The sequence below is a fragment of the Rhincodon typus genome, chromosome 24 (assembly GCF_021869965.1).
Source record: "Rhincodon typus isolate 14 chromosome 24, sRhiTyp1.1, whole genome shotgun sequence".
In the NCBI taxonomy this organism is placed as follows: domain Eukaryota; kingdom Metazoa; phylum Chordata; class Chondrichthyes; order Orectolobiformes; family Rhincodontidae; genus Rhincodon; species Rhincodon typus.
The window spans coordinates 34,332,194-34,359,166 of record NC_063355.1 but is presented as its reverse complement, the minus strand read 5'-3'; the positions used below and the strand labels follow the sequence as shown (position 1 = coordinate 34,359,166).

The 26,973-nt window shown below is 40.7% G+C and overlaps 1 protein-coding gene across 1 annotated transcript in view; it reads left to right on the top strand.

The window, feature by feature from the left end:
- LOC109920806 (rabphilin-3A-like) overlaps positions 1 to 26,973 on the top strand; it is a 220,963-nt gene that overhangs the window by 87,020 nt on the left and 106,970 nt on the right. The window contains exon 2 of the mRNA XM_048611789.1: positions 8,992 to 9,097. Within this exon, the coding sequence (XP_048467746.1) occupies positions 9,021 to 9,097 (77 nt within the window). The 5' untranslated portion in view covers positions 8,992 to 9,020. The remainder of the gene's footprint in view (positions 1 to 8,991; positions 9,098 to 26,973) is intronic.

The window sequence follows — 26,973 nt, the reverse complement described above, 5'->3', positions numbered from 1 at the left end:
GTCTGACCGGGAATGTGGGGTGGTTCAGTCTGACTGGGAATGTGGGTGTGGTTCAGTCTGACCGGGAATGTGGGTGTGGTTCAGTCTGACCAGGAATGTGGGATGGTTTAGTCTGACCGGGAATGTGGGGTAATTCAGTCTGACCGGGAATGTGGTGTGGCTCAGTCTGACTGGGAATGTGGGATGGTTCAGTCTAACCGGGAATGTGGCGTGGTTCAGTCTGACCGGGAATGTGGGTTGGTTCAGTCTGACCAGGAATGTGGGATGGTTCAGTCTAACCGGCAATGTGGGGTGGTTCAGTCTGACCGGGAATGTGGACTTAGAGGTCTGATTCCAAGCAGAATAATGGAAACCACTTTCTGAATTGGATGATTGAGGGAGCAGGTGCTGCTGGTGGAGGTGGTGGGGCTGGGTATTAATGGTTGATCTTAATCTGAAGATGCAAGGTCTGGTTGTGCTGCACTGATTCAGTTTTTATTACTGGGCCCTATGGTGGTAGGACAGAATATCTAAGTCTAGCTGTCAAAAATGATATTCTTCAAAACTGCAGCAGCTGGTGCCGTTTGTATGGAACTCAATTTCTGGAGATTTCGTTTCAGTTTGGGGACGAGGGAAGGAGTCACCGAACAAAGGACAAATGCGGTGATCACTGACCAGTCAAAAATTGCTAAGTCTAATCGACCGAGAGTTTGGCAAGTTCTCGAAATTTACAGCAGATCAATCAGAATCTAACTTTTGGGTGTGATTCTCACACTCGCTCACAAGTGACAATCAGCCTCATCTAAAATGTGAACCTCTTGCTCTCATTTGGATCCTGGCCTGGGTTTGGCATATTCCCAGTATTTAATATTTTTATTTATATTTAATTTAAAATGTTGAAATAGTAGAATGTTTCTGCTTTAATTTGTGTCACTGATCATTTAGTTTGAAAATTCATAAAACTATTTTTTTTATTGTTGCTTCTGTGTACATCTCCCTGGAGCCCCATTTCATTTCCCAGATAAGAGGCTTGTATTGATCCAGTCACAAGGAAAGGGCATGTGTGAGTGGCTTGGAAACAATTATTCTCTTATTTATTTCCTTCCTTTCCTTCGCTCGGCCTGAGTTTAATGTTTCTCCTGTCAGGAGGCAGCAGTCAGCAACCTAATAACCAGAGAATTGTGACAGTAATTCCACATCCAAGATGTTGCTACTGCATTTTACAGCAGCGTCAGTGAGTTGCACTGTCATGCTACTCACTCAAAATCATTTAATTTGCTTTACTTACTGCTTGAAAATAACAAATAACAAGCCTTCAGGATTGGTTTGCTGTTCCTTCATTCCCCCACTGAGACCCGGGTTCAAATAGAGTCATAGAGTCATACAGCATGGAGACAGATGGAAACAGACCTTTTGGTCCAACCAGTCCATGCTGAACCTAATCCCAAACTAAACTAGTCCAACCTGCCTGCTCCTGGCCCATATCCCTCCAATTCTGCTCAAATTGATTGGACAGAAGTCTCTTACATTATGAAGTTATGCACTTTGGTAGGAAGAATAGAGGCATAGATTATTTTCTAAAAGGGGAAAGGCCTTGGAAATCAGAAGCACAAAGGGACTTGGGAGTCCTAGTTCAGGATTCCCTAGAGGATAATATGCAGTTTCAGTTGACAGTTTGGAACGCAAATGCAATATTGGCATTCGTTTCAAGAAGACTAGAATACAAGAGCAGAGATGTACTGCTGAGGTTGTATAAGGCACTGGCCAGACCGCATTTGGAATATTGTGAGCAGTTTTGGGCCCCATATCTAAGGAATGATGTGTTGGCATTGGAGTGGGTCCAAAAAAGGTTTATAAGGATGATCCTGGGGATGAAGGGCTTGTCATGTGAGGAGTGGTTGAGGACTCTGGGTCTGTACTCGGTGGAAAGATGAGAGGGAATCTGATTAAAACTTCAGAATACTGAGAGGTTTGGATAGAGTGGATATGGAGAAGATGCATGCACTACTAGGAGAGACTAGGACCCAAGAGCACAGCCTCAGAGTTAGAACTGAGATGAGGAGGAATTTCTTCAGCCAGAAGGTAGTGAATCTGTGGAACTCAATGCCACAGTGGGTTGTGGAGGCCAAGTCATTGAGTGTATTTAAGACAGAGATAGATAGGTCCTTGGTTGTTAAGGGGATCAAAGGTTATGGGGAGAAGGCAGGAGAATGGGGTTGAGAAACATGTCAGTCATGATCAATGGCACAGCAGTTCGATGGGCTGAAGAGCTTAATTCTGCTGCTTTATCGTATGGTCTTATGACCCTATATAAAAGTCCAAAATGAAATGAGTTGAAGGAACTCACCATCCATTAGTTATAAACCTTCACTGTAAGTAGGTTAATAATTGTTAATAAATTGGCAGTCTCACTGCAATAATTCACATGGGGTGGGGGGACGACTGCAGAATCTCAGTCTGAGCACGTATTGCCTGAAAATGAATGATCCAAATGTTTGGCGCAGCGTGTAACAAAGTAGGCTGATGCTGGATGAAGCTGTCTAAAATAGCAACAGATATTCATGAAGTCAAAGAGGCTAGAGAGCTGCTTGGTTAACACCCTGAGATTTCATTTCTGCAACCTGGAAATGAATCCAGTTTGTAGTGGCCGTGAGTCTGCTCTCCTCTCTGCTGTCTCTGTGGGTTGCATATGCAGTGTGTCTTGGCAACCCCAAACAAGTTCCCAGTGAATTCTATACAAAACTCCTAACGAGTCACAAAATGACAGTCTTATTTGGACCAGCACTAGGTATGGAAACATTGTCAGGGCTGGTGTTACAGGCTGCTCTTCTGTCCTATTTTTAAAAATATATTTTTGGTGGGATGTGACAAGTTGCCAGATCAGTCATTGAAAGTTTATTGACAAAGCTCAGAAAAAGAAGCCTGCCAGTTGCTCAGTGGGTATAGACACTGTGCTGAAGTGACAATGAGCCATTTCAGCCCCATGTCAGATCTCTAGTCTCTGCTCAGTCCACAGATGTTGCGATGCTGGTGTGACCCTCCCTGATTGTTGCCCCTCCTTGATTTTCCTTGAAGGTGGTGGTGAGCCGCCTTGTGTGTCCATCAGGTGTGGACACATCTACATTTGGGATCCATTGTTGGAGCAGAGTGCAGCAAAGAAAACTAAACTCTGCAACTGGCTTTGCCAATGCCGAAAAGAGATGACAAAACTGCAAAAAAGGTCTTTCCCTTGCTGGCAATCATGTCTTTCACCTGGATTAGCACAAAAACATAAGTGATAGACAAGTTTATCTTCATGGTGAAACAGTTTCATAATAGGAATTTGTTACAGATGGCCCAAGAGTGTTGGAGTGGGTGATTCATTTCAAAAAATATGGTGTGTGTGACGGTGATCTCCTCTTCCCCTATCCCATAAAACACAAACATTTGTCAATAGCTGTGTTTGGTGGAAGAAGTAGGCAGGACAGCAGGTCATAATTATTTGTGATTCTGTTCAAACACTTGCAGTCACTCGCTCGCATGTGGAGAAGACAGATGTGGGTTAAGGAAGGGGAGCAGGTCACTTGCCAAGGTTCTGTGAGTGGACGTGGCATATGATGCATGGCATCTGGGGAGGAGGAGGGGGGCATTCAGGGCAAGTGATGGCAAGAGGCAGTTGTAAACTCAGAATGAGCTGTGAGGCTGGTGGCCTTTATTAATATCTCAGCAAGATCCCTGTAGAAAAATCATCTCCACACCTGAATAAATGAACAAATCTCCATCACTCATGTGTATATCCAGAACTTCATCCCCCGGTTTCTTCCATTTGCTCAGTTTTATCTCCCTCCTCAGTATTGAGGGTGGGAACTTCAGCCTGGAGTCTGCCACTCTTCCAATTCCAGGATAAGCTCCAAATTGAATTTGACCTCTGAAAAGATCTTTTCTTTTCTTTCCATCTTTCAGTGAGGAGAGAGGAAACTTAGAAGTTGTATCCAGTGCCCTGATATTAAATCAAAACCATGGTTAAGCTTATGTCATCTCACTGTGGGTCTCTAAGTCCCAGGGCTGTGCTAGAGCTATACAAGCTGTTCACTTTCCTTCATTTAGGCTGGCTGCCCTTGAATAAGGAACAAATGAGCATCCGATGAAATTATGCAGCTTGTTGTGCCATGGAAAGCAATGAATTATAATAATTTATAACAAGCTCCACATGCTCTATCCAAGTCAAAACAAACTAATGGTCTGTTGATTTGAATTGCGTTGGCATATCCAGTAAGGTTGCCAACCCATTAAAGACAAAAAGCTTGATGACTGAACTTTACAATCAAAACATTTTGAAATGATTTTGGTGATTAATTTAGCTTTCCTTTTATTTCTCTTCTCCAGAGACATTGATTCCTGTTCAGACACAGGTCCTTGGTTGACGACCTTTGTGAAACAAAGGCAGTGAATGTCAGTGGATAAACTGCAGCCGAGTGCCACCCTTGTTCTCACCTAGTGCCCACACATTGTACTTTGAGCAGGAGGGTACCCTATCTGCTGACATCTGTGGACTGAGCAGAGACTAGAGATCTGACATGGGGCTGAAATGGCTCATTGTCACTTCAGCACAGCATCTATACCCACTGAGCAATTGGCAGGCTTCTTTTTCTGAGCTTTGTCAATAAACTTTCAATGACTGATCTGGCAACTTGTCAAGCAGTTTTCATGATGATTAGATCACCATCTGTTGTTGCATCTTATGGTTCTGTGAACGAGTCATTCAGACAGCGGAATCCATTAACGGTGGTTTTCTCACTGCAAAATGATTTTGTGTAAATATAGAGGATCAGATAGAATGCTTGTGCAGTGGGAAGTGTAAAATGGGAATGGGATGTTTTCTCCCTCCTCATTACAGAAAGGGCACGACTTTAGCAGCAAGTTTGGGTCACCAGTGTAAGTATCATGTTTGCCCCAGGCTGACTGACAGGACGAGGCAATGGTCTACTGGTACTATTACTGGACTGGTAATCCAGCGACCCAGGTAATATTCTGGGGACCCGGGTTTGAATCCTGCCATGGCAGTTGGTTGAATTTGAATTTAATAAATATCACGAATTAAAGAGTCTAATGATGACTAAGAATCATTGTCAGGAAAAACTCATCTGGTTCACTAACGTCCTTTAGGGAAGGAAACTGCCATCCTTACCTGGTCTGGTCTACATGTGACTCCAGACCCATAGCTAATGTGGTTGACTCTTAACTGCCCTGTGAGAGATAAATGCAGGCCTAGCCAGCAACGCCCTCATCCTGTGAATGAATATTTTTTAAAAAAATCAGTCCTAGGTTATTTTAATTCCTGGGCATCAAATAAATATATCTGGTTTGACCTCCACTCGAGTACAGGAGCCAAAGCCCATGGGCATGACACAGGCAAGTGGAGTAGGAGATTGTGACCTTGGACCCATGGAAATAGCACATGGGTCAGGAAGGTCCTGGTTAACATCTGGGTCATGGTGGAGAGGTCAGAGGTGTTCACGGTCAGTGGAGAGAGGCAGCCCAGTGAAGGGGGAAGCCCATGGTTTCCATGTGGGACCTCAATCCTCTTCTGGGTCTGCTCCCTTGGACAGTACAGCTCAGGAATAGTAGTCATGGTCTAATTGAAGTCACATTTCTTAAACTGTTGAATCTCAATGAGATTTTGTTTGCTTGTTGAGAACAAAAGCCTCACACACTGTTTGAAACAAGGGGGTTAAAATGTTCCAAGATATATATACACTGGATGTGGTGAATGCCATACAACAAATTTATTAATCCTGTCACCCAACCTGTTCTCATCTGGCTTAAACTGGTGATGTAAAGCTTCAATCCTAAGTAATATCATATAAATTAGTTAGCTGTTTCAACGTCACAATAAATGATAGAGTATAAGAATAGTTGTCAAACTGCTGAGAGGTCCTGTTCTTAATGGAAGTGCTTGATAGCGCAAATATTAGGCAATGCAGTACGTTGCTTTGCCTGCCTGGAATATGATCCATGGCCAGCGACTTACAGTGCTATTAGTGTTCCAAGTAATTACCCTCTTCATCTTTTAACTGCTAAAATGTCAAGACGGCAAGGGTTTTTCTTCATTTTGTGCAGCCAAAGTTATCAAAGACAGGATTATACATTATAAAGAAGCGTTGTTCAATCACACATTTAATCACAAAGTGACACTTTTTTTTATTCCTGCCGTTTTTCTGTCACAACAACCTTGCCAAAAATACTGGATAAAAACTTGAGATTTTATTTTAAAATAAAATGGATTGAGATTCTAAGCCAAAATATAAATGTAGCTGTTTGCAAAACTGTCAGTAATCTTCTTGTGAAATGGTGCGAGTCCAGAGGCTCTTGTCCAATATCCCTTGATTTAAATGATCTTTAAGTCCAGTTGCTATTGTATTTAATTGTATTGAGTCCATTATGCTTCAGTTTAATAACCTTTAGGTATAACACTGGTTTATTGCAGTTGCCTTGAATTCAGCATATGTCAAACAGATTTGTTTACATCACTGAGATAATAAAAGCCACCAACATTTTAATGTGTAACACTGAGAGAATGTTATGGTACTGTTGGTCAGAACTTACCGCATGACCAATATAAATCTGTAAATATTGTGTGTTGCTGGGCAAATGTCAGGTGGGCACAGTTGGTCACACCCTTGCCTCTGTGTCTAGAGGTTATGGGTTCAAGTCCCAGAATGGAGCCCAAACATAATCCAAACTGTGCGTCAGTGCAAAAAAAAGGAGGATGTCTTCTGTTGTTGGATGTATCATCTGTTTAATGAGACATAAAACTGTGGCCTTGAAAATGAGGAGTTCTTATGCAATCCAATCAACATTCCTCCCTTAAACCAATATCACTCAAGGAGAACAAACACAGACAATCTGTTGACTGGGAATTTCTGGGGCTTTGCTGCAAGCTTTTCCCTCAATTCTACTCAGATAATAAGAGTGACTGCACTTCAAAGGAAATGTATTACAGGAGACATTCCGAGAGTATGATTGGGTGCTATTTAAATACAAGCTCTTTTTATTCCTCCTATCACCGTTTGCCATATGGATTTCTCTGGAGATTTTGAACCTATTAGAGAGGTTTACTCCTATTCCTATTTGAGGTTGGGAATTGAATGCAACAGAGGATTGAACCCAATCTCAGTAATGTATGGAGCTGTGTTGGTGATGTAATATATGGCTTTCGGTATTTGCTTTTCTAAAATATGTTCATTGGAACCAAGAAAACCCATTTAGAATGGGAGATGACGTCTTTTCAGAATTGTAATTTGTTTCCTATGCCTTTTTTCAAAAATCAGATTGGACCATTACTTTAAAGTACATTTACGATAATATGTTCTGGGGTTTTTTTTATCATTTATAATTAGAATAAATCAGATGATGTGAATACCTCATTCATGGTCGCTACCCCGATATTAGAGGGCTGAGTACACACTGCCTTGGTGAGATTAACTGAGGAAAAGCCGTAACGGATTTGAATTATATATAGCATGTTAAATTCTTAGGAGCAGGTAATAAGATGAATTAGAAGTTCCTGCAGGAACTGAAATGGTTCGGGTGGATTCCAAGACTGAGCAGGCTGTTTAAGAACTGTGGAAAGAACAGGGCCAAGAGAGTGTCTGGCCTTTTCTTCCTCATGTTCTTAGTTTGGTCGTCCAACTGTCATTGTAAAGAAAAGATCAAATGGTTTCCAGATTAATTTTGTGCTGAAATTACAGTTTTGTATTCTCTTCTGTCTGAAATCATTAGGCATTGCATCATCAATCGAATTAAAACTTTACGAATGAGAGTTGAAAGCACAGTTGTCATTAAATTGATTTAAAAAAAAACTCAAATAAGCTTTTCTGATATCTCCATTACAGAGGAGCTGCAAAAAGGTGAAACTAATATAAAAGTAATTCTTTGCCAGTTGGGACTCATGAAACAGAATGGTAAGGGAATGAAGGATTAAATATATGTATGAGTTATTTATGTGAAATTTCTACTTGTAAAGCCTGGTGGATGACAACCCTCTTGTCAAGAAAGATGTCATTTCAGGTAATCTATTCAAGTATTGAGACTACAATGCTCAGGCTCAGTTTTGTACCTTCTTCTCCTCAGAGCTTTTGGAATCAAGATTTTCTTTCACAAAACTGAACTCCATATACCCAAAAGATCACTTCATTTTCTTTTAAATATTTCAATGTGTCATTCTGAAGATCCTTTCTTTTACTTCCCTTTATTTTTCCCAATGGCATAACTTTCACTCCTCACCTTCTTCCATCTTATCCTGCTTTGACCGACAGACCTATATCCCTTAATTCTTTTAAAAAAACCGAAAGAACTGCGGATGCTGTAAATCAGGAACAAAAACAGAAGTTGCTGGAAAATCTCAACAGGTCTGGCAGCATCTGTGAAGAAAAAAAACAGAACTGGGTTCTGAGGAAGGGTCACTGGACCTGAAACGTTAACTGTTTTTTCCTTCTCAGATGCTGCCAGACCTGCTGAGCTTTTCCAGCAACTTTGTTTTTGTTCCCTTAATACTTTGCTTGAATAGTTAAAAGTCATATCACAAAAGCAGAAAAGGTGAATTGGATGCAGAAATAATGTTGGAAGTGAGGTGAGTTGACAATTTAAGAGCAATGGCCTTCTCAAAACAGATGCTAGCTTTGATAGGTTATGCCTATTGATTGGTTTTGATTGGTCATTGCCTGTCATTGAGTTGAGAATATGGTGAGTCTTGTGAGAGGTTCTTGTGGTGCAGTGACCATGTCACTACCTCTGGGCTAGATAGCCCTAGGTTCAAGCCCTGCCTACCCCAGAGATCTGTCATATCATGTTTTTAACAGATTGATTAAAAATATCTGTGTAGAGTCTTGTGAAAAAACATTTTGAAGTGAATTAATTTCCGAATCCATTGAATTAAATTTTGGCTAATCGTGTTATATTGCAATGCAACTTGACAAAATTAGTTTACTTCAGAACTAAACTCCAATCTTTCTGCTGTTTTGTTTTATGCAGATCCTGCTGCCTTTTAGCAGCTGCCAGCCATGACGAACACTGTATTTGGGAACAACACTGACCGCTGGGTCTGTCCAAATGATCGCCAGCTCACTCTCAGAGCAAAGTAAGCAAAAACAGTCGTTCCTAAACTTGCTTTTTCAAGAATGCATGTGGAAGTCTCGCAGGATGATAAAAGAACTTTACTTCAGTATCTCCTTCGTACCTGTTTTTTGCATGCTCAGTCACACTCAGTTGCATTGTATTCTTATTGAAACCCAAAATGTCGATGATCAACCTGTTCTAGATGTTATGCTGCAATCCATTATCATAGCACACCTTCACACAGCACCCCCCTGCCCCCACTTCCATGGAGAGTCATGGACTTTTCACCACTTATCTTGGGCAATCACTGCTTTTCTTCCAATTTTTGCTTTGGCACTGAACTTTTAAATAATGACGAATAAAGACTGAGAAAATCTCTGCAGTGGTAATGGTCAAGTGAAGCAGGTTACGTGTGTTGACTATATCTTTTAAATCAAGGTCAAGTGTATTCTTGCCACCCATGGGCTGTTGAAGACAGAAGTACAGTTGTTGAGAATTCTCAGTGGAGTTTTGGCCAGCCCCTGTTTGGCCTCATATTTTCTCACGGTTGTGATAATTAAACAATTGTGTCCTGACGAGGATGGTACCCATATGATGAGTCCTTAGAGTAATTTGGAGACAGAAGAGTTTGAAATCTGTTGAATGAGCTAAAGTTTGTCTTTGGTAGGCAAGAAATTTAGTCCAGCCTCATTGACATTAAACATCCCAGGTCAGCTACTGCACTATTCACAAAATGAGACACAGGCTCCTCCAGACCCTGGGCAGAGGTGCCCCTGAAGACACTGGGCACAGTCTACTGTAGAGCCCCTGAGATATCAGGTACAGAATGCGCTAGGTCTCTGGGATGCCAAGCAGGAAAAGAGGAAGTTGACCTGTTCCTCTTATTGACTCTACTGCGCTATGAGTCATAGAGTCATACAGTACAGAAACAGACCCTTTGGTCCAACTCATCCACACTGACTCGACATCCCAATCTGACCCAGTCCAATTTTCTAACATTTAACCTATATCGCTCTAAAGCCTTCCTATTCATGTATCCATCCAGATGTCTTTTAAATGTTGTAATTGTATCCACCACTCCATACACACACCACCCTCTGTTACCCCTCAGATCCTTTGTAAATCTTTCCCCTCTCACCTTAAACCTATGCCCGCTAATTTTGGTCTCCCCCCACCCAAGGAAAAAGACATTGGCTATTTACCCTATCTATGCCCCTCATGAATTAATAAACCTCTATAAGGTTAGCCCTTAGCCTCTGACACTCCAGGGAAAAAATACCCAGCCTATTCAGTCTCTTCCCATAGCTCAAACCTTCCAGTCCTAGCAAAATCCTTGTAAATCTTTTCTGCACCCTCTCAAGTTTAACAACATCTTTCCTACAGAGGGATGATCAGAATTGTATACAGCATTCTAAAAATGGCCACACCAACACCCTGTTCAGCTGCAACATGACATCCCAACTCCTATACTCAATGTTATAACCAATGAAGGCAAACGTGCCAAACGCCTTCTTTGTCACCCTGTCGACCTGCAACTCCACTTTCAAGAAACTGTGCACCTGCACCCCTAGCTCTGTTCGGCAGCACTCCCTACGTCATACCATTAACTGTATAAGTCTGCCTTACCAAAATGCAACACCTCACATTTATCTAAATTAAACTTCATCTGCCAATCCTCACCCATTGATCCATCTGATCAAGGTCCTGTTGTACTCTGAGATAACCTACTTCACTGTCCACTACACCACCAATTTTGGTGACATCTGCAAACTTACTAACCATGCCTCCTATACTCACTTCCACATTATTTATATAAATAATGAAAAGCCGTGGACCCAGCACCGATCTTTGTGGCCCGCCACTGTTCATAGGCCCCCAGACCGAAAAACAAGCCTCCACCACCACCCTCTGTCTCCTACTGACAAGCCAATTTTATATCCAATTGGTTAGCTCCCCCGGATCCCATGTGATCTAACTCTGCTAACCAGCATACCTTTCAGAATCTTGTTGAAATGCTTTGCTGAAGTCCATATGGACAATGTCTACTGCTCTGCCTTCATCAATCTTCTTTGTCACCTCTTCAAAAAATTCAATCAAGTTAGTGAGACAAGATTTCCCACGCACAAAGCCATGTTGACTATCCCTAATCAGTTCTTGCCATTCCATAAGCTTGTAAATCCTGTCCCTCAGAATCCCTTCCAACAACTTAGCCACCACTGACGTAAGGCTCTCTGGTCTATAGTTCCCTGGCTTTTCCTTACCATCTTTCTTAAATAGTGGCACCACATTAGCCAACCTCCAGGCTTTGGGAGTAGATGAGCAGCCTGAAGCTAATTCATTATTCCTGAAACATTAGGAACGAGTGAATTCGAGCATTCCTGAGGATTGCCACTATTGCACTGTTAGATATGTTTTTGCTTCCAATTTATAGAGCAATAGATTCAAGTTTGATTCACACCTTTGCTGCACAATACTTGATGATTCAACTCTGTTTTAGTGAAAGTGAATGCTAAGTCATTAACTGCTGTTTTGAAGATAGAAACCTAGGAATTGCTGCAATCAGTATTAGCAGACCAACAGTCAATGTATGCAAAAAGCATTCATTTGTCTGCTATTTCAATCCACTGGAAATCCATGTATTAGGCAATAATCTTTCACTAATTAGTCCAGTTCTGGTGCCACAGCAAGACCATAGTCATCCATTATCTAGCTGCTTCTTTGGGTATTGTGTAAGATGATTGTCTTTTTGGTGCTCTATTTTACAGAATGTTAGCATGATTATAAATGTGGCCTTGCATGCTCAGTGAGCTGTGTTGTATTTACAGTCGTACACATCCTGTAACAACACTGCATGGTTTCAAACATTGTCATATGTGTGGTCAGTGCTGCATGATCCCATTTAATTTAATGAATGAATGCTCTGCACTGAGGTAAAACAAGCCCTGGATCTGTATTTTCTACTCTGGGGTTGAGTAAAAGCCTGTGAGTCTGAAATAAAGGACACAGCAATTCAGTTTACGATTTGGAGGGTTTGCTTTGAAGCAAAGCTGCCATCAGCTTTACTTTGAAAACCAAAACCATTGTTTAATTGTTTAACAGACAGTGGGCAGGAGAATTGGAGGCACAGGCATTTGAAAGAGGTGTTGACATTGGTGGAAATGATTGAGGCTGAAGTGGATTAGGCTGGGAAAGGTGCTGCTGAAATGCCAGAATGGGTGCCCTGGATATGTAGATAATCCTATTTCTTGGGATGTGGAATGAGAGCGAGGGTGGGGGTTCCTACTCCACTGTACTTGTCCAACCAATCGGGTGACATGGAGGCTCAGTGGTTAGCACTGCTGCCTCACAGCACCAGGGACACGGGTTCAATCCCACCCTCAGGTGACCATCTGTGTGGAGTTTGTACATTCTCCCTTTGTCCGTGTGGGTACCCTCCGGGTGCTCTGGTTTCCTCCCTCAGTCCAAAGATTTGCAGGTTACATGGAATGGCCATGCTAAATTGCCCACAGTGTCTAGGCATATGCAGGGTAGGTGGATTAGCCATGGGAAATGCAAGGTTACAGGGATAGGGTACAGGAGGTGAGTCGGGGTGGGATGCTCTTCAGAGGGTTGGTGTGGACTCAATGGGCCAAATGGCCTGTTTCACACTGTAGAGCATCTAAGTGGGCCTTCCAAAATCCTTATGAGAATGCATTGTAGATCTGAGTAAGATTCTACTATAGTGCAGATCTCATTGAGAATACACATTGTGAATGTAGCATAGATAAGTCTGTTAACACACAGAGGACTGATGCAATGCTTCTTAGTCTTCTGAAGACAGATTGAATTGCTTCAGACTTGATGCTTGCTTCTAAGTTCAATTTTCATTCCTTCTTTATAATAAGTTACAAGTTGGGCTGTCAAGGTATACCAAATGTCACTTCTCGACTGAAGGCAGTGATTTAAAAATCTTGGGCTTTTACTCAACCTGATATCCTGGTAACATTAAAAATGCTGCAGGAAACCTGTGTCCTCTTGTGAATTGGAATTTTATTTTAATTTTTCATTTTCTTTCTTTGCTTAATCCTCTGCGTAGTGAGAAGGAACAGTAAGTAATCTTTCTTCTCTCTTGTTGTTTGTCACTCTCTATTACTTTTCTTGGCTTTTGGTTGTTGTTATTGTATTCCATGCAATGCTATAATGAATAAATTGAGACAAATGTTAGGAATGTATTAAAGTTGAATAGACCTAACCTCAGGGTTTCAGGGGTGATATAAAGTAACTATTCTGGTGTAGTGCTGTGTTGAATGGGAGGAGCCAATTGTGTTGTTCTGAGCTACTTTGGCTCAGCTTCAGCTCAGCATTGGGACAGATACTATAATGGATGTCATTACTCTGAGTTTGAGGAAAAAGTTCAGGGAAATTCTTGATTGTTATCCAACACCCCTGTGGACTCCTTGGATAACACACCCCAACTAGATCTAGCACTCTCATATGGAAATGGTAGAACACTGAAGGGCGGGGGAGGCTTGGAGCAAGGTTGAGGGGTTGGGAGGAAGGAATCAGAATCCCTTTCGATTGCATTGAATACCCTCCACATATTGAAGATCTCCCTGACATTAGAAGCTTGCATTTATTACATCCCCTGCACCCTCTCCCCTTTTTTGTCCTTTAAAATAACGCAAATCAAAACGTGGCCCTTTGTGTCATGGTTTCTTGTGTGAATTTTTTTTTTGAGCATATCAACCCTCACTTTATTTGTTCTAGTCAATGTCTCACAGCAATGAAGGACATGGTTTCTCTGGGTTGGGCTCTTTTACCATTGCAATGAAAACGAAGAAATTCAAGCCCCAAAATATATAGTTCTTCAGAAATATTTACTTCTGTAGAAATACAGGAGATGGGATAACAGTCTGACATAAACCAAAATAAAAAGCAGAATCTCAACAGTAATAATCTCTGGATTATTACCCGAGCTCCATGCAAAGTAGCACAGGGTAAAACATGTGGCTCAGAGACTGGTATGGGAGAAGTGGGTTCTGATTCATGGGACCCTGGTACCAGCACTGGATAAAATGGGTGCTGTACTGTGACACTGGACATTACTTAAACCATGCTGGAGCCATTGTCTAGTGAATCATATAACCAGGAATTAGAGGGAGCTTTAAACAAAATTGAGTTGGAAATGGATTGTGTAAGGAAGGATTAGGTAATTTAGATGCAAATGGTAAGGCAGTAGGCCAAAGTGATAAGGGCATAAATAGATAATCAGAGTATGGCAGGAGGGACAATGAGTTCAAAGTTAAGAATATGTTACCAGAGTTTATAAAGTCAGTTAAAAAAGTTAATTAATGGTGAATTAAGAGTTTTGCATCTGAATGCTAGTAACATTCACAATAAAACAGTTGAACTATCAGCCTGTATAAGAAATTCATACATTTGGTCTGTTAGCCATTACAGAGGCAGGTATACAAAGAAACATAGCTGGGTCCTGAACAACCAAGGGTACATAACATTGAGGCAGGATTGGCAGCAGGTAAAAGGTGGTGCTCTCTTAATTAAAGAGTACATTGGTACCGTAGATAAAGATGACCATGGTTTGAAATTTTAAAGATGTAGTATCAGTTTGGAAAGAAATAAGAAATAGCAAGGGACAGAAAACCTTGATGGTATTTGCTTATAGGCTACCAAACAGCAGTGATAATGCAAACTGTGGTATAAATCAGAAAATGAGAGGTGCGTGCAGTAATCATGGGAGATTTGAATCTAACATAGACTGAGTAAACCAAATCACATTAATGTTGTGGAGCACAAATTTGTGGAATGTATGCAAGATATATTTGCCACAGAGAGAGTGCAGTGAATGTGCACCAAGCTAATTCCTGGGATGGAGGGATGCTTTTAATGTAGGATTTGATATTCTGGGCCTACATTTGCAGGAATTTTGAAGAATAAGAGGTGATCTCATTCATACAAACAAAATTCTTACTCGGCTTGCCAGTGTGGATGTAGGAACAATGTTTCTCTGGCTGAGTGCTGTAGGCCTTTGAGGTCTGAGATGAGGAGGGATTTCTTCACTCAGTGGGTGGTGAATCTTTAAAATTCTCTGAGACCTGTAAAGGTTCAGTCATTGAGTATGTTAAAGACTGATCGATAGGTTTCACATATTAAAATCATCAAGGAATGTGGAAATAGTGCAGAAAAATGTTGTCGCTACAGATCAGCCATGATCTCAGTGAACCAGATAGGTAAATGGTTAAACTTGGGTTAATCAGAAGCTACTGTTTTTTTTCCCAGTTGTTTATTGAGCATAAATTTGAGGAGGAAACCTTTCAAATGACTGTTGTTTACTGAGATTCCAAGTTACGGGATATTTATGGACAAACACATAAAATGTACAGCTCAGTAATAGATTAATCAGCACAGTCGCTGTTTTAAAAACCAAAAGAACTGCGGATGCTGTAAATCAAACAAAAACAGAAATTGATGGAAAAACTGCGCAGGTCTGACAGCATCTGTGGAGAAGAATCAGAGTTAATGTTTTGGGTCAAATTACCTTTCCTCAGAACGGCTGTTCTCCTGGTCTTAATGCTTCTTCACACATGCCTCCTCCCAACTTCTGTCATTAATCCTATCAACAGAACCTTTTAATTTTTTCCCAATAATGAGCATATCTAGCATTTCTTTAAATGCACCTATACCAAACCTTGTAGTGAATTTCACCATCTAACCACTTACTGGGTATTTATTCTCCATATTGGATTTATTAAGGCTATCTTATATTTGTGAAACCTAGCTTGGTCTCTTCTACACCATACAAACCTTTTTAAAATCTTAAAGACTTCTTTCAAGTCCCTGTTCAGTCTCGCTTCGGTCAATCAGTTGTAATGTCATCCTTGAAATTCTTTGTTGAATGTTCTACTATCTCTATGTCCTTTTCGTAATCCAGAGAGCAGAACTCCAGTACTCTGAATGTGTAGATTTCATTCCAAAGGAAGGTTTACATACAAAATAAACTGAAGAAATGTAAGTTCCACACCTTTTTGAAATTCTCCAAAAAGGAACTTTCTCTGGCACCTCAACTGTTACTTTATGTTGATGAATTGCAGCTACTTTTTTGCATTAAGATTAATTTCTCTGTGAATACATTAATTGACTGCATTTGGTAATACTAATCACTGCACTTATGGAACTACTAGATGTAAAACAGAATCTGGAGAATGAGAGAATTATCTCTTAAGTTTATCTCTCCTAAGTTAAACTTAAGTTCACATGTTCTTGAAGATTTTCAAAATAATTATCTTGTTAAGGCCTAGATGGGTATCAACCTTGACTCAAGGTTATCATTCTCCCCATTAAGTTATGGCTCAAGTCTGTCTTGAAAACTTCACCACATAATCTGGATGAATCAACATTTCAGTGCAGTGCAGGAGTATGTACTACATTATGGGAGATGCTGTGTTTCAAATACAGTGTCAAACACAATGAGCCTTGAGGGCTAAAGCAACATAACCCTTTGCACTATTTAACAGGAATAGAAGTTCTTCTGGTGTCCTGGCCAATAATACTCTTTCAACGAACACCACCACAAATTATTTATTCCATTTGACCCATTGCTGTTTGTTGGAGCTCGCTTTGTTAGAACTAGTTCATGTTTGTCTACAAAACAGCAGTGGGTGCACTTCAGGAATAATTAGTTGCTGTAAAACACTTGATGACATTCCTCAGGGATGGAAGATGTTTTACGAAAGTCCCTTCAGGGCAACCAGAGCAAAATGAAGCAGGAAATGCCCCTTGCACTCCAGCTCAGATGAGACATTAGTGAACTGAATGAAGAATTCACTCTGCATGTATTACTATAGGATAGTCAGAAGAATGTAGTCTATATTCCTCGAGTAGCAATGCAATCACCATTACAAGGATGCAATGATGAAAGAGTGTCCAAAAATGCAGAGATCTCAGGAGATAACTGATTCCTGAACCACCCTAGGAAACAGGTGTAGTACATTAAAGCTCTGGGTATGATGCAGCAGCAGTGCACAGTGAGGCTGTGCTTAAAGTTCTGGATGTTACTGGGGTGAGCTACTTAGACCACAGACTTATAGAATCAGTCATCCAATAGGTTTCCAGTGGCACTGAAAGTCACATTTGCTCTTAACTCTGTACTGCATGTTCCTTAGGATACCTGGGAGTACTATCCAGAAATTAGTCTCTTTACCATTAACATCTAGGAAGGAACTGGAGTTCTATTTTGTTCATAAGCCCAGTACAGCTACCAGCATAAAAGCTGCTTTTCTTTTCAAAATGGGGGTTCCTCAAGTGAACATTTGAGGATTTGTGTATAAAATTCAAAGGGTTAATTAAATAGAAAGGTTCATTATTCTAAAAAGAAACAATTACAATGAGATTAATGAATCAGTGAAGTATGCTTTACCAGGTTAGTGTTGAGCCATTATTCAACACAGTTGCCCTTTCCACAGTGCATTTAATGGATGTTTTCTTATCATTTACACTTATTTAGTGTCAGTTTATGTACTTAAGAAGCATTCATGGATTGGGCATTGTGAATGGCATGTTACCAGTTCACCCACTGTAAAACAATACAGCAACCACTCCTTTTAGTTGGCGTGCTAGTAAAATATATGAAAACGTGGCATGCAATCATTTTGGGAAGAAAAGAAAATGTAGAACTGTGTTTCTGCAAAATAATTCCAGTGTTGCATTTTCCCACAAATGGTATTTCATAGTGATGTTATCTTAGTGCCCAACAGTTGCTGGTAACCAGTATGATTTTGGCAGGATTGGCCTGTCACACTGTATTCACATCAGTAAGACTACATCAAAACTACATTTCATGGAGCGGGTGAATGTAATTTAATTGCCTGTTCCAATGCATCTGGAATCCACTCAACTTTTATGTTCATGTCATCCAAACCCTCTAAAACTCATTCATCATCGATAATTGTAAGCATTTGTGGGCCATAAACAAAATAAATGAATTTTCAATTTTTTTACCAAGTTAAAGCTATTCTTATAGAAATAGAAAATAGAAATAGAAAAAGGAATAGAATTGTGAGCTTTCTTTGTACTTAACAAGTACAGAGTGGAGGCAATCAAAAATGTTGAGCCCATTGAATGAAGAATAGGCTCTAAGGGCAATGGGTTGAAATAGTAACAATGGCAGCAGTATGTACTGAAATATCAACCACAGAATTGCCTTTCTACAGAAATCAGTCACAGAGTGACATTGATGGAGAATTGGAAACAACTGGCCCTTATGGCTAGGGTGGTGTACCTTGTGGAGAGTACGTAAAATGGATGGAGAAGTTTATCTTTTTTTGTATCAAAATAAAAGCCTGACTGGTGGAAAAAATGAAGCAGAAGGCATGTCTACAAAGACAATTGTCTTGCTACAGTTCAAATTATGTTTTTGTAGATTCATAACATGTAAGAATATTGTGGAGTTTTGCAATGCCAGTCTGTGACCAAGCTCTTTTGCAAGTAGCAGTGTTTATATTCACAGCTGATTGTGTGCGTGGGGGAGGACTGTGATAGAGATCAGGTGAAAAGAATGCCTGTGGGATCCATCACTGAAACCATATGCTCACATCTCTCCATTCAATGAGAAAGAATCAATACTAAAGACATGAAAGAAACTCCCCATTGTCTATTGATGCCTTCCATCCCTGGTTCCTGATTAGGAGCCATCAATAACCCTTTAATTTGCCAAAAATATAAATCAACTACAAGGCACTGTAATTAATCTGAATGACCTTCTAACTTCTTCTCCACTGTGGCTCGGAGAGCTTATGGCCAAAAGAGAGCTGACTTAAAAGAATGATAGAGATCTATATGGAGGATACAACTTTTTCAGGAGATAGTAGGGAAACTTGGGTCATACAGGGAGGGAACTGCCCACATCAATGTACTGCATAGCTATTACAACTTCCAGATGGGCAAAGACAGGGCATTAAGAATGCAAAGGCAATATACATTTCTACAACCACACAACCCTTATGAACCCTTTCCCTTAATCCAGCAAAAAATTCAGTTAAACTATTCAAAACAACTTGCTTTTTTAGCAATTCTGTGCTGACTTTCATTTATTAGTCCATAATTTTGCAAGTACCAATTAAATTCTTTTCTGGATTATCTTCTCCAAATATCACCACCACCACCACAATCATTAAGCTGACTGTTAAATACTTGGTTTATCCCTTTTCCCTTTCATCAACAGGGATCCTGATATTTTGAGAGGTTCATCATTTTGTTTTATTGAAATTAATACCTGAACTTGCTAAAGAGCAGTTGTCAACATATAGTTAATGCTGGTTAGGTCTTGTAGAGCTTTGCAGAGAGAGACTGAAATCTAAGTGTCTATCCCTGGCAAAAAAAAAATGCTATTAAATTTTAGAGAGATTCAGAGGAAATCTGCTGTTTATCCCTATTGTGACAATACATGTCTTTAAGAAGATTTGTCTGTCCTGGTTCTCTTGAAGGGACACATTGTAAACCTGGTGCTAAGGTATCTGCTCTGTAGAAAGCAGAGTAAATAGCTTTGGATTGTTTAAAATTAGACAAAAGAAGCTTGAGTTTTTTTAATTCATTTGTGGGGATGTGGGCGTCACTGGCTGGCCAGCATTTCTTGCCCATCCCTAATTGCCCTTGAGGAGATGGTGGTGAACTGCATTCTTGAACCGCTGCAGTCCTCCTGCTGTGGGTTGACCCACAATGCTATTAAGGAGGGAATTCAAGGATTTTGACCCTGCGGTAGTGAAGGACCGGTGATATCTTTCCAAGTCAGGATGGTGAGTGACTTGGACGGGGAACTTGGAGGTGGTGGTGTTCCCATATATCTGATGCCCTTGTCCTTCTAGGTGGAAGTGGTCGTGGGTTTGGAAGGTGCTGTCTGAGGGTCTTTGGTGAATTTCTGCTGTGCATCTTGTAGATAGTACACACTGCTGCTACTGAGCGTCGTTGGTGGAAAGAGTGAATGCTTGTGGAGAGTGGGTGGAGTTAGGATCACACAGACCCAGGGTTTTAGTTTTGCATTCAGTTGTTGAAGCTGGGGTTTCTGGAGTTGAAACTGCTAGATACAGCTCTCTCTCTCTGTTGTTCCAAAGCTTGAGTGCCCCCCTCTGCTGCTATATTCATTCTATTAGTGTTTGTTCTTCCAGACTGGAGATAGCAAGTGAGGGAAATCTGTTTTGCTGAATTTGCCTTTGCCAAGGATGTGTTATGTGATGCTATATTGGAACAGTTGATTAGTAGTAGTTAATATATTATTTTGTTTAGTATTTTGATAGAGTTAAAGTTTGCCAATTTTGTATTGTTTGTATTTTAACTGTGGTGTAAGATTAAAGTATGTTTTGCTTAAAGCTGAGTAGTTTGACCAATGAATCACATCTGGAATGCAGCACCTTACACTTGCCTTTAAATAAGATAAAAGTAAGGGTCCAGGCTAACTCTTGAAATATTTTGAGAGGGTTCGGTGTGGACCATAACACCAGTTACCTGAGGTCAGCTCAGGATCGTAGTTTTAAGTACTGACCACTAAGAATTATATGAGGAATACATTAGCGGTGGGTGTGGAAAATAGCTTGTAAATAAAATTTAAAGGTATGGCGATGATAAGGAAAGTTAAGTCAGGCCTTGAACAGAGTTGGAGGGACCTACTAAATTTTGAGAAACATCATGGAAATCATCCAGTCCACCAATCTCACACATATTATGGAACTCTACCAAAAAAAGTGCATTGAGAAAACTGCACCCTGTGAAACTTGCTTTGCCAAGGAATTGTATGCTCAGGTCCGGTTGAAAATATATGCCAGTGTATATGAACTAGTACGATCTGTCTAGCACAATGCATTCAATAATCCATTCAATGATTTAACCAAAACAAAATCAACAGCAAATGCAGAACTAAAACCTATAGTTTACACATGTATAATTTATTTGGAACTGTATCACTAACAGACAGCCAATCGGTTATAGTTACCATATTGAGTCTTAATTTCTAGACAATCTGGAAATATTTTACCCCTGGATCAGGAGTTTGGATTATAACATGAATCAGGAGATTCATACAGAAAGGGAACAGAAAGGGATTTGATTAATTAGCTGTTTGTACAATTGAAGTTTATAAAAAGGGGGTTTATTCCTTTGGGGTTCTGCTTGGTTCAAATCCTGATGATGGATTCTGTAAGTCAGTCACAATACATAGGGCAGAATCCTGACCCTACTGGAATTCAATATGTGTTGTGAGCATACTTATCCATTTACTCTCCAAGCTGACAGCTTGAGATAGCATTCAAGTCATACAGTGCAAAAAACAACCTTCTGCATAATTTGTTGAGTACTGTGACTGACAGCTTCTTTGGAATTTAGTTGACAGTTATCCAAATTTATAAAGCTTTAGGAAGTATTTAATTATCACCGAATTCAAACTGAAGTATTGCCTAGAACATTCAGTGACTTGCCAGACGAGTAAACTCCCAGTATTCTTACAAACATAAGAAAATGACAATGATGTAATTTGCCATGTTTTTGAGATTGCAAACTATTCATCATTTTCATTATTTTGAGGTGCAAAGCTCACCTGGAGGACTGCCAGTGGAAGCTAGTTGCTGGGTGGCAGGGTTGGGGAGGGTAGGTTTTGGAGTGAACACAGATAGGAAAGAAGGGGAGGTACTATCTTCACTCTGGATGCCCTTGATGGGCAAAGTTTACCCTGCAAAGATGGTAAGCCCTTCACTCACAAAAGCTCCCCGAATTATGGAAAGCAAGAGATATCTAGATTGAGAACAATGGAAAAGATTCAAAAGCAAAAAGAGGAAAACCTTCATGTCTGTTGTAATATCTTTGCAGACCCGACAGCTACAGTTACTGCTGTGAATGATCTGACCATCTTATTGGAGTAACTCACACTTCCCTGTATTTCCCTGTAGTCTGGTATAAGCTGCAGATGTAACACTAGTACCCCCTTGTGACCTGAAGCAGATCTTCATGGCTTTCACTGTAATTGTTCCAAAGATTGACTGAATAAACAGAGTAATGTGAAGCCTGATTATGAATCAATGAGTAGCTTCATTTCACTGTAAAGTGAGCATTCATCAAAGCAGTTATGATCAGCTCATTGGACTGAATGTAATAGAGGCCACTGGGCTCTTTAGCTGCCACCCACAGATCCAGTAAGATGATCATTGTCACGTCTTTTTGGGAAGGTGCACCAAGACAAATCAAATGGATGGGGTAACAAGGTGTAGAGCTGGATGAACATAGCAGGCCAAGCAGCATCAGAGGAGCAGGAAAGCTGACGTTTGGGTCTGGACCCTTCTTCAGAAATGAATGGGGTCTTGTCTTTGGATTATGGACCCCAAAAGGGTATGCTGACCAATCACACTCTACTCTGTAGCATCACTGGGCAGTCAGTCAAGAACCTGGAGCTTTAGATCGAGGTGGGATCCAGGCCAGGGTGAGATGGAGGTCCTGGGGTGTGTGTGGATGACGTGGGGGTGTGCTGGTTGGCAGCAAGGTCAAGTGATCCTCTGAGACCGTGGAGCCGATGTGCCAGGGTTTGCTTGTTGTGCCCCCTGTTGACAGGAGTTGAGGCCCTTAGTAGGTGTTAAAGCCTCAATATCAGGGCAGGAAGGCTCTCCATGGGTCATCCCACTTCTGGAGGTGGAATGGTGCCAGTTCCCTACCCACTAACCTCCACCCCAGGGTAATACACCCTATGGCACCAAAATCACCACATCAAACTTACTGCAATCAGAACAACTTACATTCACTTAATTGTATAAAGAATATGACAAGCTACCCTACATAAATTACTTTATTTAAATGAGAAGGTTTCTAATTGTGTTCCATTATTTCTTGCCTCAGTCTTGATAAAAAAGAACACTTATCGTAATTTTTTTGGAAGCCTGGCTGACGTTGGTCTTTGTTGGAGCAATCTTCCTAAATTTCTGCCTCTGATTTTTATGCCTTTCATGCAATTCTCTGGCCATCTCCCCAAGAATCTGTTTACAGCCAGAGAGGCATCAAAGAGAATAATTTATGTATTGCTGGGAAAAGACACATTTTGTCAAAATTTCCATCTTGCACTCATCTGGACAATCCACAAAGTATGATATAAAGAGGAAAACCAACATTTAAACTGTCCCCAGGTACAACATAATGCTAATGCTGAGATAGCAAGAACTGCAGATGCTGGAGTCAGAGATAACACAGTGTGGAGCTGGAGGAACACTGCAGGCCAGGCAGCATCAGAGGAGCAGGAAAGTTGACATTTCGGGTCGGGACCCTTCAGAAAGATACTGCTAATGCTGATTAGTTGACAAGTGGAATCAGACTGACAAATGTGTTGACATGGATAATACTTCAGTTAATGATGACTTATAGTTAACTGCCAGGCTTTGTTTTGATTTTTAAACCAGGTAGGTTGACTCTGATTGGTCAAAGCATTTTCCTGAGTCATGAATCAGCAAGTGGCTGAAACCTTTTTTATGTGCTGAAGCCGGTATATGCACACGTTGTTTATCTGGGCCTTATGTATTTACATATAGAGCTTCCAGTGCATGCAATTGTGCCACATTATGATTTTGACTTATGATGTTCGACTGATTGTCAGTGTATTTCTTCAATACTTAGCGTCATTCGGCAAATGTTGTCCAACTGCAGAATTACATCTCATGCTTTGGAAGCGAGTTTTACAATTATGGGCTGGCTGGGTATGGGCAGTACCTTGCTTGTTGTGAACAGTTGAAGGTACATGCTGCTTGATATGATCTGCCAGCCTCCGGGATGTATGGCCCACACATCTGGCATCACACCAGCATTGAAGTTCATACTCCACATTACTCACTTGGGTGATAGGCACAACGCCTTTTTGGCTTGATGACAGCATCTTGTTAGTGGTGAAAACCACTCCTGTTGCTACTGCATATTAGCAGTATTAAACAGCTAGCTTCGCCCTTTGAGATAGCTTACATTTCCAGGGTAATCTGAGATGGACTAGACACTTTCCATGGACAACAGCGATTATCATTGGGCCATTTATAATTTTGCGAGATATGCAGTGGGAAACGATCTGATCAAGGTAGCCATTATCCTACAGTATGGCTTTGATGCACTCAATTTCAGCATCAAACTTGCACAGTGGGTAAATAGCTCAGGCCTTATTTACAAAGTTGCTGATAAGGGCAATGGTACTGCGTGAGGGGGAACTGTAGGAATTCCCCCATGTAAACTGACCAGCAAAGATAAGTTTGCGATAGACAGCAGTAGAGAACCCTTGGCTGATTTCCCAAGTAGGATGACAAGGAAAGGGAGTATATCAGACTGATCCATTCTAAACATGAATTTGAGCGCAAGGTGGAGTACATTAACACATGTGACAACTTTTCTAGCGGCTTTATCATACTAAAACGTCGCCAGACATTTCACAGGAGAGTTAAAAAAAGAAGTATGGCATAAAGCTGCTTAAAGAGATGCTAGAGAGGTAGGTTTTAAGGAATGTCATAAGGGAGGAAAGTGAGGTAGAAAGGAAGAGAGGTGCTGGGAGAGCATTGCAGAATTTAGGATCTATGCAGTCACCAATGATAGAGTGATTAAAATCAATGATTTGCAAGGAGGCAGGATTCGAAGATGCAGAGATATCACAGGGCTTTTGGCCTGGAACAGGTTACAGAGATAGGGCAAGTGAGGCTCCTTTTCATTAGCTATGAGTTCTCTCAATAGCTGAGAGAGATTATTTAATTGCAGTCATTTACAGTTAATGGTGAAATATCAAAGTTAGCTGATTAGCCTCAAATACTTATTGTTTTGATAATCTTTGTGCAACATTGTGAATATGCTCAAAAAATGGACAAAATATTCCAAAATGAGGATGCTTAGGTCAATTAGAATGCTATTTTGGTTGTGACTGCTCTGGGTAAGGAAGGACTGAGTAGATCAGGTTAAAGTTTGAGGTTTCTTGTGCTATGGAACCAGAAAATCTGCAATGAATAATGGCAAAATACTGTGAATGCTGAAAATCTGAAACAAACTCAAGAATGCTGGAGAAACTCAGCAGGTCTGACAGAATCCATGGACAGAAAAACAGAGTTAACGTTTCAAGTCTAGTATGACTCTTCTTCTGAACATTGTTTCTCTCTTCATAGATGCTGCCAGACCTGCTGGGTTCCTCTACACTGAGTATGATTTTATGATCCCCACTTTGTTGTTTTACAATACAAAATATATTTGCCTGCATTTATTATTTAAACTACATGAATTCCATTACAACCTGCTCACAACATTGCATTACCTTTAACCCAATCCGGTATGTCATGCACCTTCCTCTTCTTTCAGGCTCTGTTTGTCCCTCATGTGGCTCCTCCACTGCCCCTTGGGTAGTCCCTCTCGTGGCACCCTTTCTTGCCCCTCACATGGCTCAGTCACTCACTTTCTGACATTCTCTTGCTCCTCTGCAGCCTCTTCCCTGTCCCTTGTGAGGCCCCTCATGTAGACTTCCCCCTGACTGCTACCCACTCTCCCTGAGATGCAACATATTGTTGGATGCCACAAGTTCACACCACAAACCTGACCAAATACCTATGCACTGACCCCTTGAAGTTGACTCACTGCTCACACACTGAAGCCTCTAACCCAACTCGATGCTCAATACTGTCACTCTCGTCTCCAATCACAACACCTTGCAGGAGCAATGCTCTGGCTTGTATCTCAAATTGGTTGATACAAGGCCAGTCAGTGATATCTGTAAAGGCATCTGACTCCTCAGATGTTTCATGTATTGGGTTTAATGTTTGCTATAAACTGAAGTGAAACATTTCTGGTAGAAGTGGGGGTCACATGACCACAGCAAGCCAGCTGGTATACCATGTACAAATGGATTTCTCCAACATACCCTTTTCATAAAAGAAATTGCACACAGTACCATTTGCAGTTACAAGTTACTCAAGCTAAGAAAGCTACATGGTTAGCAAACAAAAAATATAATTCATGAACAATACTGGGATAGTTACAGTCAGTCCCACTTTCATCAGTGCATTTTATCCATTTCCTCTAAAGCATACAGGTCTTTTAATGACATGCATGTGAGTTATTGTTGTTAGTTTGTCTGGGTTCTCTTCTCTCCTGAGGTGGTATTACTTCCCTGAGGAATGACATTCCTATGGTGGATGCTTGATCAGAACAAGATGCTTTTCTTTCAGATTCAATGACTCTGCTTGGTTGATGACTTCCAGATCAGGTTGAGCTACTGTTGCAAGTCTTTTTTTTATTCTAATGAAAGCTGCTTCTTGTTTTATACCCATTCACCATTGGACTGCCTGAACAGTGAGCTTGAGTAGATGTTTACACTCCTTGTCACATTAGGTAAGAATTCTGCTAACCAGTTCACAAATCCAATAATTATTTGGCACCGCCTTCAAATCTGCTAGTTGCTGCATCTTTGCTACAGCTCTCACGTTCTTAGGATTTGCACAAAATTTGATCACCTAGTACATGGCCTTGTGTGCTTGACTTCAAGCATCTTCAACTGCTTCTTTTTCTTTTTGTTCCTTTCTTTTATCATTATTTTTGTTTTGTTATTCTGTAACGACTGCCTCTCCTGCTTTTGCTCACTTGTAATCAGCTGCTATCTCATCAAAAATTGATTTCTTGGCCTTCTTCTATTTCTTTCCATATCTTAGGATCTCCCAGGTTCAGAGGGCTACAGGTTCCTCTCTGCTGTCTTTCAATCTGTATTTGAGGGCAGCTGAAACTCTCTTTGGGAGAAACTGACCTGGTCTGTCACTCTCATCCACTTCAAAGTGACCTGCAAGAGACATTCAAGAACATCTTTATAATATTACAGGATCTGTTCAGCAGTCAATTGATTAATAGCTTGTGAAATGCCGCAAATCTCTTCTGGCT